Below are 15,122 nucleotides of genomic sequence, written 5' to 3' on the forward strand. Positions count from 1 at the left end.
GCATGCACGCGCGCTTGTCATAAGTAGAGGACAAGAGCGCTGGAAAGTAAAGTAGGGAGAATGAAGCACGTCATGCCTCATTCACAGGTAGTAACGTAAACAACGAACGTAGCTATAGTTTTTATAGCTGATTGTATTGAATCCCAAAGTTACTGGGGACGCATAGGTCAAGTAACCATCACTAAACGCATATGGACCTGGAGTCTGCGATTTCCGTTTGAACAGAATAAGTAGCTATAAACATAGCTAGCTACATATAGCTACAAGATAACAGCTAACGTACATCCCAGCTATAGCATACAGTGGGCTAAACACATCAGCTAACTAGCTAACATTTTCTAGCTACGTCGGCTACACAGTTCAGCGCAATTACAAATTCCAACAGAAGTAGAACAAGCAAGATAATTGCCTGTCTAGCAGAAATAGGCTACTGTAAATTCAGCATCACTTTTGAAGCCCTTCAAGTCCCTGAGCTCTCGCTGACAACTGTTCAACCGTTCACTTTTGGTCTTAATCTTTTCGGTAGTCTTTCTTGTTTTTTTATTTTTATCAGTATAAGCCACTGTAGTGAAAGGCGAGACTTGTAATTTTGGCATATATTTCTCTGACCTTTGTGTTGTTTTCCAGGCAGACAGCGCTGTGAACACGCAGCATGATTGACAGGCAGAGGGGTGTCCTGATTGGCCTCCTTACAGAGAGTTGTCCTGATTGGTTGTTAAGATTCAGGCAAAGTTAAATTTAGAGTGACTGATTTCAGAGCATGGGGCAGTCAGAGAGACCAGTTTTTATCTGAGATCTTTTAATTTATTCATATCTGTCTGGATGTGAAGGAAATGTAACCAAATATGCACAAAAGTGTTTTTAAAAAACTTACATACTACACCTTTAATCTGACAATTCACTGTGCCTCCCTCTATTAGGAATGACCGGTTGTGTTGACTCCTTTATAGCATCTGTAAAGCAAGGTTACAGGGTGTGAGAGTGGGTGCAATGTCATTGGTTCTAGCAAGTTTTTTTTTTTTTTTTTTTCCTGTTTTAGATTATTATTCAGTGGTTTAGCTGGCTTGAATTGTAGTCTGTTGGAGGACCTGATATAATGATTTGGTGGATGAAGTAACTGGCCATAAGCTTTTTAACAAGCACATCCCCTGAAGTTGTACAGTTCCCAGTTGTACCTCTAGAACAGAGGTTTTCAGCCCTGATGCTGGGGTTGTAATATTATCTGTTTCTCAGCAACTTCTCTGAATGTTCTGACGGAAAAGCTTTGTATTGTGTTTTGACTGCACTGTGCATCTACTGTGCCAGTGTTTGATAGTCATTTTATAGTTGTTCAGTGATACATTTCAGATATTCAGATTTCTGTACTCTCATGCCAGTGGACAATTTAAATTTGGGTTTTGCTGTGTTGCCTGATTAACATGAGCTGTGTTCCTAAACCCTGTGCCAGCTCAGCAGCTTTTAATGAGACGTCCATCTCCAGGTCTACAAATCTGGAATAGAAAATGCAGATACTGGGAATGTTATGATCCAGCAGAATACCGATTTCCCCATCTAATTTTTCATGGATCAGATGGGAGTATTATTGATAGGTCTGAACCTCACTGCCTTGTAGCATATCTTTCTGCTTGGACAATGCTTAAAATCCCTTTCAACAGCTCCCATGAGCTTGTTATGAGTTCGGGGAAATGGCTTGTATGGGCCATCTGTATCTGTGACCACACTGTCAGCTTTCTTGACCAGTTGCTTTATATTTTCTTTATGTGCATCAGCAACCCGCAGCACATTCTTCCGTCTAAGCTGTTTTGTAGTAGAGATTGCCTGGTTAATGATTGCATACTTATTCAGAAATTCTAATGAAATGCATTTAAGCATTTATTTCCAGCAGACAGGCCTCTTTAATGATGTCACAATGCCCCCATCCGCAGAGCCTGAGTAGTCATCCAGTAGTTTCTGGAGCTTGACACTAAGGTTATCCATATGTCATGGCCTTCTCAGTCACCAAATCTGAACCCAATAAAGCATTTATGGGATATTCTGGAATGGCAACTGAGACAGCAATTTCCACTCCCGTCAACTAAGCATAACTTGATTGGGTTTCGGAAGAGTGGTGTAGTATTCCTTCTGCAGAATTCCAGATGCCATGCCACAGAACATACAAGCAGTGCAGGCGGCCCAGCACTTTATAAAGTGACTTTACATTGACAACACCTTTTTGTTCACAACTGTTTAACTTAGACCCAAAATATTCATAAATTTTAATGCAAAGGCTTATAGGTGATTATATAGAATGAATAGTTCCTGTTTTTATTTACAATTGTCTTCATAAATTCAGTACAATGAAATATGTAAAAACAAAGAAAAAGATACATGTAGAAGTATAAGTAAAATGTGTGTGAACATTATATTGTAATAATTTCCATTATATGTCATCCTTGTGCAATGTGTTTTTATGTCTGCTAGATCACATTTAACAATAAAAGTGTCATTCATTTTTTATGATAAGGATGTGATTTATCTAAATCCACTATAATGAAGGCAGGGGGGAGGGGGCATAAATTATGCTTATATGTGGAAATAAAATAAAAAAGGTTTTCATGCAGTGGATTATTGATATTTATTGTTTTGAACTGACATTCACTATTATTTTTCATATTTATCTTATTATAGTCAAAGAAACCATATAGACAAAAAACATAAAGCAAATACAGATGATGAAGAAAATACAAAACAAGAACCAGAACCTAATTTTCACTGGTTAAGTCACAAGTTATCAATGCTGTAGTGGTTAAAAAAAAACAAGGAAATGAAGGTGGGTAAACTCTGGGCCTGCTCATTTTCCACTCTGGTTTATGCGGCAGGCACCTTGGCTGGGCCCACCTTTGTGCGGTCGGTTTACGTTGCTCTGCAAAAACAAGCTGATCCTCTTTTAAGATTGGCAATTTAATTACTATTCATCTCAGGACTGCCATTAATTCCTTCTTCAGACCGATTCAGACACCCGGCAGGATAAATTCATATGATTTGTGCGGAAAATCCAGTCCATAAAATTATTTTTCTGCACATTTTTCTTCACAATCTTCTGCTGTCTATAAAATAGCTTTCTGTTAGCTATGCTCAGTAAGGTTTAATTATATAAAGGTGCCCTATTTATAATGTTCAAAAGCAGCTGCAACTTTTATTGAACACCACAGGCAGGCCAACAGCACCTGTGTATTTTCTGATAGAACAGGGCTGTTTTGGAAGAGAGAGAAAGACAGCTATAACAGCTTGTAAGCTATCTAGGCATCCCGACTGCAGAACTTCTATACTCTAGCTCCCCAGTGGTGGAACAAACTACCCATTCCTCTATGAACCACTCAGTCACTGCCTATTGTCCATCATGATCTGAAGACACATCTCTTCACACTCTGCTTGGCTATCGTTCACACTACCCTTTTCTGCAGGGCTACCCTCAATCAAGTAGCACTTTCATTAAACACTTGCAACTTGTATCTTGAGCTTCTAGCACTTTCATGTAGCACTTGTATCTTGATCTTGATGTTATCTTATTATCTCTTGTAATTATGCCTCACTTCTGGCTTAAGACTTAGCTGTAGTTTTACTATGTGACCTAGACTTGAGGTTCATGGCCATACACAGCTGCCACTTTAAGATAGAATTATTTTTTTATCTGACCTGTGTTTGTATTTGTTCCAGTAACCTTCTGTATGCACTTATAATATGAGGCTTTGGATGAATAAACAAAGCAAGTGCTGTGTATTTTCTAAATACTCCAACAGGGGGAGCTACATCCAACACTTGTTTTTGAAGACTTGTTTATGTAAAGCTTAAGTTCAACCCCTGAGGCATGTAAATATATGTTCCGTAAGTTTGTATATGATCCATCTTTTATTCCAAGATGCACTTTCAGAATCTCCTATTATATGACTATACATTGTTGCTTCAAAACAGCATTAACTTATTTATGAAGTGTCAGCCTATTTAAGACTAAATGGTTCTAACAAATGTTCTGAAATGTCACAAGACAAACAAACTGTGCACTATTGCTTGAATGTAGTGTACAACAACACAATACTTGGTTGGTCAAACATTCCAAAAATTCAAATAGAATTGATTTTTTTAAAAAGAATATAAATGAAAAACTGAAAAACCTGGACAGAAGTTTATTTTAAGTTTATATTTTCTTACCTGATAGAGTATGGAGGTTGTTCAACTCAAGCTCATAGGACTGGATAAAGGTCAACATGAGATTTTACCACGCCGTAGGCAGATTAAACTTGGGGACACTTAGGGACAGACTACTTGGTTTGGGCTTTATTTATATGACTGACAGAAATTTGAGGACCCTTTTAATTACAGTACATTCACAGCCATCCAGGGTGTTGTCCTGGACTCCGTTCTTGTTTCATTTCTCTTTTGTGTTTATATGTCCCTACTTGGTGAGGTCATTTAGGTTTTAGCCACAAGAGCTGGTTTCGTTCATAAAGTGATGCACACATCTTCAAATTGACACTTTGGTGGCTACATCAGTGTACTGAATTGTTGTTTGGTTGTTTGTGTATGTAACTAAACATCCTCAGACTTTAATATAAAAAACGAGAATTCACTATTTATTCAAAATTGCTTTCACAAAGATGATGACTTTGTTCTAAAAGCTGTATATGTAGGGAGAGAGGCACTTTATCCACACTACTTGTGTTGTTGTGAAATCAAGATCAGGTGAGCTGGTGGTGCTCTTACCTGGATTGTTTTCAAAATACTGTGCTGGTCATGGTGAAAGGTGAGTTGTTTGGTTGGCTGTATTGGGGTCTATCCAATCCTTAAATGCTTTATGCTCAGTTCATTGCTCCCCTTGTACATAATGTTATTGTGTAGATATAGCTATATAGATAATTACTTGATATAAGTGGTGCCCCCTTTTAGTTTTTTTGCTTGATTAGCTTTTACATAGAGCAGATAACAGAGGGTTGATGACCTACTGCGGGCTGGACTCAATTCATCTGTATTTTGTCATCTGGACTTGCTGCATATCTTTAATCTGCCTGTTGTTTCCATATAACATGTTCAAACTGTAACAAATAGAGGCATAATAACATTAAAAGAGACATGCCTCTCACGCGTACTGTCATGAATAACACAGGCTTAAGAGGATCATTTAAATCATGTACAAAAAGCTAGATAAACTTAATTTGTAATAATATACACTGTTTGTATGTAATATACACACAAATGGCTATAATACTACTGACTGTGGTGCTTGACATTTTTGTGACAGACTGATTTTTGTTGGATTTTGTTTTTACAGGAATTACAATTCATCAACATTTATGGGGTGCAGGAAGTAAATTAACAATTTTTGCAAATTAGCTTGAGGTTGTCCAGTGTGTCCAGTGTGACATACTGTATGACAACATGACTGTAAACATACAAGTGCAAAATGAAAATGCCTGATTGAAATATATAAATATATCAATATATAAAATTGGCCGTCATTTATCTTGCCTGTGTGCTTGGTCATTTTGATATCTGCGTGTAATGTTGTCACAAAAGAACTTGAGTAGAACCCAGCTGCAGCCCTGCAGAACATGCCCCTGGCTGGGCTAAGCTTGTAATGGTAGTTCAATGTTTTAGGGCCTACCTTGTAGTCATGTAGCTGTCTACAAGGCACAAATTAGGTTGGGTATCGAAACCTGGTAGTACTATGGTACAGGTTTACAGGTTATGACCAGTACCTACTGGACCAAATTACAATTAAGATTTCAGTGCTTTATTTTGGTGCCGTCTTTACTAACACTACACTTGCTCTGTTGACTCCGTAACAACAAGTACCGTTAGCAAACTAGCTAAATGTTAAAATCGATCAAAAGGCCAAAAGCAAAACTGTCTAAAGTTTGGCTGTATTTTACACAAATGGTTTCAAACAATGATAAAAAAATATGCCTTTGCAATGAAAACACATTTGATGATGTCATTGTTTGTTGTTATTTTAAGGAAGGTAGACTACTGGTTCAGGTACCGTTTAGGCACCATACTGTTTCAAAAGCATCATCATGTTGTCCAAATCTAAACAATACCCACCCCTAGCCACAAAACAATATTATGTGGGGTTTGCATGTGAAATAATAGAGAATGCATTTCAGAGTTTCCCACAAAGATTATACAGCCGTAAAAAGCAATAGTTTAAATATTTTTTTGGCAATTATAAGTTAGCAAGCCAGCTAGCTTCCACACAAAACAAAGATGGTGACCACAAAGTTGTTAAAAACATGTTCTGTTGGCTGAAATAGCATCACATGTATATGTCCTTATATGTCCATTTTGCCTGTGTATCCAAGTATCCTGAAGTTGGGTACTTTGATCAGATGTTGTTTTTAGCAGCTAAATGTCCAATGAGGAGAATTATTGAATGTGGGACTGGAGCATTTATGATGACAAAATCGGCAGGAAGGAAAGGACAAAAGGAAAATGCAAAATAACCCAAGTTTGGGGCTTTATTGTGTGAGCATGTGAATTTGTGTCTGAATTCTGTGTGTTTAAATGAGATCAGAAGGTACAGAAGTTAATGCGCTTAAGGGCTTAGAGTCTGTGGTCATTGTGGTTATTTCTGTAGGAAACCCAGAAAAGTGCCAAACCGTCAGAGCTGTATAGGCACGTGACATGCCCCACCAAGCCGTAACTTGGTGGATGGCATACCTGCCATGGCATACCTACCATTCCAATTACACATTTGGAGCAAAGAAATGTAATACAATTCTGCTTGCCCTGTAAAACAGGATCCCTCTGGTGAAGTATGCAGATGTCCTAATTACAAACCAGAATATTCTAAATCTTTAAAATATAGTAAATTAGTATGATATATAGTAAAAATATAATAGATTCATCTTCACTTAAAAACTATATCATCTTTCATTATTTCTGTTTTAAAGCTTGATCTTATTAAGGCCTATATCGTAAGATCTCTCAAACAAGATATAGTTAAACAAAATTAATAAAGAAAGGGATGCTGTTGACCTAAATTGTATTTAGACATTTCAGAAACATTCCAAGTGTGAAGTAGTCACTGCACTTTTTTCCTTATGGTCATTGATTAGACAAAGACCTTTGATTAAAATGACAGCATGTTTTAGACACCATGTTAAGGTGGAATGAAATGCACTGCTGCTCAGGGTGTATCATCTGCCCTCAGCTGTTTCCATCAGGGATGATAGGGCCGTTTCTTGGTGCTTGAGACACACACCTATGGTGGCACAATGACCTCAGTGGGAGAGCTTCCTGGGCCTGTGGCTTACTCCATCCCAGTGCTGAGGATGAGGTCGTTGTTGGTGTCAATGAGGATACAATAATCTTTGCTGCAGCACATGCTCTGTGGGTCAAGTGATGACCCTGTGCCAGGCAGCCAGATGCTGGCTGGGCTGTGAATCCAGCCCTCACAGCCCAAGTCATCCCCACTGGTGCTCATTTCCTCCAGAGACAGGTGGCGTAGCACCTCGAAGCTGGACTTCTGGATGGATGCTGATGGCGGCGTGCCAACATTGTCCTGGTTGACCATACCACAGACATTAACGTACTGGTTGCTGGACGTAAGTGGTAAGAACCGTTCTTCATTTACAATGGGTGTGACCTCAAACAAAGGGTCAATTTTCAAGGTTTCTTCCATAGTGAATGGCTCTCCCAGATTGCTTTGCGACACAAGCCAGCTCTAAAATCAGAAAGAAGACATGCTTATTGAGAACAGTTTCTCAGTAGGGTTTTCCAAATATTAAAGAGTAATAGAAATGAATAAATAACTCAGATTAACATATGTACATCCAATCGTACCTGTAAATCTCCATTGTAGTTACTATAGAGAGGCTGAAAATATGGGGCTGGAGTTGGAACATGGGAGTGTAACTTTATCCTGCACCTACAACACATATTAGCACATTTCCCTTCAGAATAGATCTTCTCACGTATCACTACAAGGACAGACAATTCCTGTTTCTGCAATCTTCACAGTATTGTGGTTTATCAATGATTAGTTACCTATCTAGATTAGTTACCTCTTAAGACACACCAGCACGCCAACTAGCATGCATGCTAGGAAGGAAAAAGAGCCAATAAAGAGCAATACTGTTCTTGCAGAGGGTGTTGCATCTAAAACTAAGAAAAAAATATTTTAAAATTAGAAGACAAACTGAAGAACAATTATGGGCATGAGTTTCTCTCTATACAACCATTTTAGGGATGCTGATCATTTTCATAGGTGAGTCTCACCTGGACTTGGATCGGTCCTCCACTTAACTGCAGTGCTCCACTCACTCCAATGCCCTTTGTAATAGTCCTGATCAGGACTGGAGCACACTTTTGCAATATATTCCGTGCCTGGTTCAAAGTTAGAGCCATCAATGTGCTGTGTCTTATTACCTGAATGTATTGTCTTTGCCTGTAAATACATCCACATACATAAAGGAAAGGCATGTTAGCTGATTACATCATTTATTGTTTTTGTTTTTTGTAAAAAAAAAATAATGTGATGAGGTACATCTCACACTGTCTGGGTGTCCATGCTTATAGTACTGGAGGCGGTATTTCAGTCTTTCCATGAATGTTTTTGGTCTATATTTCTCATAGCCACTATCCCAAGTAAACTGATAGTGACTGGAACTCCAGTGGACTGTAAGGTTGATGGGAGCAATCGGTTTTACTGGGGATGGAAAGTAATTGTCACTCAGGATCAAATACATTGTCTTAAAGATAGAGAAAATTACCATGACCTCATGAACTTGGGTCAACTGAGAACACCAGGCTGCTGAACACATTGTTATTGAATATATAATTACTTGAACACACCCTCATGTATGCAGATTATTGACTGTAGTTATAGATGAGAATTTACACAGTCTTACTTCCATATAACTTAAAGTTATATGGAAACTCTTATTAACTGCATTATTTTTGGTTTTCAGTTGGCTCAACATGCTGATTTTTCTTCGCAATAAAAATGAACTGTGAATAACACACTGCTAGATAAGAGCACAAGATGATTGAAGTCACTTACTATTATGCTTTGGCTCGTACGATTTATCCATTTCCATTTTACCTGATTTATCAGCGTTTTTGTTGAAGCAGAAGATCACAAAATGTTCAGAATCTATAAATCGTTCTGTTGAGTTAACTGTACAGCAGTAACGGTCCATTTGGTTCACAAGTGGGCATTCAAACTTTTTTCTGCTGGAAGAGAAATAAGTCTGAGGGTTTCATTTTATTAAAACAAAAACAAAGATTGAATTAGAAAAAATGAAAAGGATCATTGACTGAAACATAAAAAATATTTCATAGTTGACCAACCAGCAACAGATAGTGACCATTGTACACAGAGATGTATAAAAAGATACTAAAAATGTCTCCGCTTTGACAATCTTTCAATGCTTATGATAAAACCTGACAATGCTGCAAACATTTCTGATCTCAAATTGAGAATGAAACAATCAGCCTCACTTGTCTTCCCTTTCAAATTCCAGCCAATAGGAGCCATTTCCATCATGTAGGGGATCTATAGAGATGTTCAGCACACAGCTTATTGTGACCACATAATCATTCAAACATGCCAGCTTGTACTTTGGAGCTGAAAAAACACAGAGAGCAAAAAAACGGAAATAACTTTACACATGGTCAGACTGTCTGTAGATGGCCTAGCGACATTAGATTTGAAAGATTAAATTTACCATTGTAGCGTGGTACTTGTGGTCTGGAACACAGACCAGAAAACACATGCACAAAATACTTCAGTGTTGAAGAGACTGTCTTAAAGTGTTTGACATGACATCTTGGTTACCTTCTGCTGCACAGAGAAGACCAGTGCTATTAAATCCAAAGATGAAGGTAAGAAGAATGTTAATTTTTAGACCGTCCCTGCAAAGACAAATGAAGAACAAGAAGAGAGTAACAGCCGATTAAGTTCTGTTAGGTGTCTTAAACCAGACCTATCCACACTGAGGATGAGGTTATTATAGTAAGTTGTGAGGGTGCTTATGAAAGGTAATTTATACAAGGTTCATACACATATCTCATGAGGCTGCAGAGAAAGAAATAGCCACTGTGAACATCTTAAAATTAAGAAGGGACACTGTACGCATGCTTTTGCGTGCATGATCCAATCTGCTTTTATGATCCAACTGTATAAACATCTGGCATTCAGCGACTTGTTTTTCATTAAAAAAATAATTTACAATGTAATACATGTGCAAAAAAGGCAACTGAACAAACAGCATGCTTCTTGGTTGATGACTGCATATGCTCAATGCTGCAAATGTTAGATATAATTGTATGTTTTGGAAATATCTTTATACATCTTGATAATCTTGGCCTGTGTCCTTCTGGACCAAGTGTATTCCAGGATACCCCAGAACACCTTTACTTTTGTTGTTGACCTTTCCTTGTTCCCATTGGAGTGTTCCACCAGTCAAAATTACCCCAGGACCTTTCTGTCCTGTGGCCAAGCTCAACTAGTGGAGTGAAGTTCATGTCATTTCTGGCCTGCCCTAAGCTGGCAATGGACACGTTTTCAGTTTTGGAAAGCTTGTCACTGTGGGCAAAATCCAATATTTGCTATATGAGGCATACTTCGTAAGCATACTTGTATTGCCATTAATGTGGCGCTAAAATAAAACTTTATGGATGCATTGCAGTGTTGGGTACTGCTGTGTCTTCCTATCGCTATACTCACATTACAACAGGTCAATTTCTGTTCATTGCTATATCACAATATGATTTAAAGGATAACTGGAGGAAAGACTGCAATAGGCTTCATTTGAATGGGCATGGATTCAAACACTGACACAAAGCGAAACAAGAATTCACCATTATAAACAATGAGGTGGAGAGTAAGAATAAGAATAAGTAAAAAAATTAAAAATGTTACTTTTCTTGTACACTGAATCTGATATGATTAGAAATCATTACATCATTTTTTATATAATGACTTACTCAGTTGGCTAGATTGTTCCATATCTGTTGTTCATGGCTACAGTAAATATCATCCAATGAAAAAAACACAGTGACGATTTTATTTATGAACTGTTGTAATTATGACAGATGGAACTTTTACACTTTCACCCCACTGTCCACATACCTGTATCTTTCCATTTTTCATGCAAACATCTGTCATCTGTCTGTCATCTGGAATTCTGCTGGTCCGGTTCCAATTGAAAGGTAAATGAATATTCTTAAAGACAGTAACAATCATTCAAATGGCTCTGTATAAAAAAACTTTTAATAGTCTATTTCACTGATTTTGAAATAAAACTAACATGTATCAGTACTTTGAATCAACATACACTGAAGCATCTTTGTTAAACATTACCTTGATCTATGAGCTTTGTCGATGGTGCAGCGCCTTGCTGTAATGAATGAGGCTTTGATGCGTGGTGGGGTATGATGCTATTAACACAGCACGGAAACCACAAGACCTAATTTTCACAGGTCTACCAATGGCATGCTGTTTATTTAAGGTATCATTGATATACATCAGCGTTAAAAAATGTTGTTTATTTTATCAGAATTTCCTGCGCTGTTATTGTATCTGTATCGCTCATGATGTATCAATCGCATGAACTATTAAATCCTTTGTTTACTTCCCTGCTGTTAATTTTTTAAAACACAGGCTATAATCCTATTAAATATAGGCATTAAATGAAGCAGTAAATAGAATAATAACGGCTGTAAAACACTTTCATTTGGATTGATTAACCAGAAGGTAGTTCATAATGCAAATTCTTAGTCCTATGGTGTCCAATTAGACATCACAAATTCAGTACACACATCATATTTTGCCATTTCAGTCAGGACAACTACATATTTAGATGAAATATATTAATGAATGTGCAAAGTAATTATTTTTGGTTTGGTATCTCCAACTAAACGGGAGAAATACCAAAACCCCCCAGTACCTAAAAGCAGATCCAAACAACAAGTGGAAGCTGGGGTGGTGGAGGGTCAGCGAAATTCTGTGAGCAGCAGCAAGCATAGAACGCAAGAAGCGGCGCAGGCAATGAGCAGCACTGGAGAGGTCTGACAGTTGGTTAAAAAGATGCTCCATTAGTGATGTGTGCATATGAAAGGCTGAATATGAGAACATGTAGTGATGTGTGTATGCGATTGGTTGAGTATGAGAACATGTAGTGGTGTGCGTATATGATTGGTTGAGTATGAGAATATGTTACTGCTGTGGCCAACAGCAATTCATGTGTGACTCTCATTCATGATATTTAAACTTAACTGACTTAAATCTGAGTGCTTCCATACCTCCACCTGTTTACATTTGGTGTTGAGCTTGCATATCCTTGTGAACTTGTTTTAATGTACCAAAAATGAAAGTGCACAGAAAAGCAAGTAGTTATCTCATCAATGATTCAAACGGTGATGGTGACATTGCATAGCCTTTTAGCACTATGTGGCAAGTGCTAGGTTGTCAAGTTGGAAAGCCTTATAATTGTATAGTTTTGGGGTTAATGCAAAACCTGTTCAGTGCCAGGTCAGTAAAAATTGGGTTAAAGCTTGAAACAGGCTCTTTGTTTCTACACCTATTTCAAAGGATTAGAGAGGGAGACCATGCACGGCCTACCACCAACAAACAGCCCCATAAATGAGCAAACCAGAGCAGCTAAACCCCCTCTCCACCCACCTGCTAGCCGAACGCATTACAACTGCAGCAGGATGGCTGAAGCAAGTTAAACTAGCTCATAACCATAAATCAGCTCCACCGAGACACAGTGTTCTCCCTTCTGTTCTGCAGTGGGCCTCTTCCACAACACTATGCCAAAGAGGAAAAGCATACTTCAGTCTAATAGACCTTACACATGCTGTACCAGGATTGCTCAATGTTCTGTAAGTGTCTCACCGTGTACCGAGCAGAGCTTCTGAACCATATGCAAAACTCCACAGGCCTTTTCTTTCAGCTACTCCTTCACTTTATCACTTTAGAATAGGTCTATCATAAAATACGTGATAAATTTAACTCAAAGCCAGAAGCTCAGGCAGCTGAACCACATGCTAGTTTCTGTGTGCTGTGCTGGGGCAGATGATGCCACTAACTAATAGCTCTCAATATAGCACAGTGTGACAGCAGCGGTCACAGGCTATCACACATAGTACTGATGGGCTGGACTGCTCAAAACAGACTCAAGGGGACTCACGCAAAGCTAAAAAAAAAACAAGAATTAGGCCAGTGAGCAACAGCATGAGGCCAATGTATAACACATGCAAGTTGACGTGAGAAACCTACAAGCCTAGTTTACTGACCATACTGTTGCTCAACCTCACAGCACCAGGACTGCATGCAACATTTGAACAACAGGGAACAAAAAGCCAAAAATATATAATATAATATAATATAATATAATATAATATAATATAATATAATATAATATAATATAATATAATATAATATAATATGCATTATCGATCACAATTCATCTTGTAAACTGAGCCTTCACAGTTTTCTCTATGACAGCTAGAGGTGAATTTTGCAGCCTTATCCAGACTTACATTTGTGTGCTATATTGTCTTTTGCATTATTTTTCCAATGCATTATTGTTACTTTATAAACAGTATTTTATATTTTGAATGAGATTAAAGACCTTACAGCAGTCCAGCAATAATTACCCAACAGACACCAGCAAGTGTGCTGAATAACAGAACTACTTGTTCATCCAGTGGATCTAGAGTTTGGTAAAAAAAACTAAAAAACTATCCTGCCTGAGACGCAGTGCTTTATTACTGTAGTTAACAGTGTTTTATAGCTCAGGAGGAGAAGAAAGCTATTCATTGTCATTGTATCTCTCTCTGCAGGTGTCTTCCAAGGCCAACATCTTGCGGAATTTCCCAGCAAGTACATGGACATCGCAAGCAGTGATTCAGATAAGGTTGAAGAAAAGTGCACATTCTAACAGCGAATGTTAGAATCTGAATGGATTTGTTTATCAAAGTAGGGATGATATCATTATCTGGTATGTCTCCTATCAGCAGCTGAGGGAAGCAGCTCACAGTCCATCGCCTTCATAATGAGCGTCACTGCCTTGCCAAATAAAACAACAACAACAACAAAAAACAGCAACTCACAGAGCTGCAAGGGCAGTTGTAATTTGCTCAGGCAAGAACCACAACACAAATATTCACAGTGTGTGGTTATAGTGAGTGCCCATGATATGCAGCATTACAACCGGATGGCTATGTTATGAGAAACAGAAAGTGTTGCATGATGGTAGGCTGTAGGCACTAGCATAGGGACCATGTACACTGTTGAGCCTTCATATAAGCAGGTTTCCCACACAGTGGAGAGGGAGCTCATTGGTTCACTCTGCGGGCTGCAGCCAGGCTGTTTTCAGTCTGCAGCCAGTGCACTTTGCTGTGGTGGTTGTGTGGCTGTTCTTTGTCTGCTGCTATAATGGGGTTGCTCTGAAATAGGAGAGCTGTGTACAATGCTATCAGGTGCAGGCTCTTATGATGTGAGAGGCCCGTGCACCTTTGCCTAATCCAAACTGCCTGTGGACCTCATGCCCCCAAAAAGCAACAGTATAAATCTCATGGACATGAGTATGCTTACTGTCCACTAAAGATACAATGTCTTATGTGGTGTTGTAGTTTTTCATGTGTGCAAAAAATTCATGCATACATGTGTGTATGGACAAAGCCCATCATATGATATAAATCATCCAACTTAATTTTGCTAAAGAGTTACATTTAGACTGACTCCCTTTGCTTCGAAGGGGGGAACCAGTGAGAGAGCCAATTTTGTTTTTACTAAAACATTACTATATCATGTCTGGCTGCAGACCATTGTGGATCTAATGACTGTGGTGTTTACATTCCACAGGAAGAACCTGATAGGCACTGTGGCATATAATCTTGTCTAAAGCTATGCTCCAGGAAGGGGCTGGCATTCCAAGTCTCTTGATCAGAGATGTGTAGTTTTCTTCAAAACAATGTTCTGTGTGCCTTTTCATAGTGGTAAGGAACTCAGCTACGAATGACATGTCTGTCTCCAATTCTATGCATACAAACCATTCAACACACAAACACCATGACTATATGTCCCTGTTAAAACTGATAATATTTTGAAATGCTAAAATGTCAAATGATTATTG

General features: G+C 38.3%; 1 protein-coding gene across 4 annotated transcripts; it reads right to left on the reverse strand.

Moving 5' to 3' along the window:
• Positions 1-6,463: 6,463 nt before the first annotated feature.
• Positions 6,464-11,419, reverse strand: LOC135248126 (interleukin-21 receptor). Of its 4 annotated transcripts, none has more exons than XM_064322389.1 (10): positions 11,342-11,419; positions 11,111-11,165; positions 9,815-9,891; positions 9,478-9,604; positions 9,038-9,207; positions 8,529-8,683; positions 8,254-8,422; positions 8,040-8,139; positions 7,819-7,903; positions 6,464-7,699 (listed from the first exon to the last, which is right to left on the reverse strand). In XM_064322389.1, exons 2-10 carry the CDS (start codon positions 11,122-11,124, stop codon positions 7,286-7,288), a joined length of 1,311 nt encoding a protein of 436 aa, XP_064178459.1. In that variant the 5' UTR covers positions 11,125-11,165; positions 11,342-11,419; the 3' UTR covers positions 6,464-7,285. The 4 variants fall into 4 exon arrangements, with proteins under 4 accessions (XP_064178459.1, XP_064178457.1, XP_064178460.1 ...); XM_064322387.1 differs by having other exon boundaries at positions 9,038-9,210; XM_064322390.1 differs by having other exon boundaries at positions 9,038-9,210; positions 9,705-9,891.
• Positions 11,420-15,122: the final 3,703 nt, after the last annotated feature.

Source organism: Anguilla rostrata, chromosome 2, assembly GCF_018555375.3.
Source record: "Anguilla rostrata isolate EN2019 chromosome 2, ASM1855537v3, whole genome shotgun sequence".
In the NCBI taxonomy this organism is placed as follows: Eukaryota; Metazoa; Chordata; class Actinopteri; order Anguilliformes; family Anguillidae; genus Anguilla; species Anguilla rostrata.

What these genes read in the sequence shown, in the direction of transcription:
- LOC135248126 (XM_064322387.1), bottom strand. An exon ending in GAATTTGAAAGGGAAGACAA is followed by an intron (nt 9,211 to 9,477) that starts GTGAGGCTGATT and finishes TTTCTCTTCCAG; the next exon opens with CAGAAAAAAGTTTGAATGCC. An exon ending in ACTACAATGGAGATTTACAG is followed by an intron (nt 7,700 to 7,818) that starts GTACGATTGGAT and finishes TTCTGATTTTAG; the next exon opens with AGCTGGCTTGTGTCGCAAAG.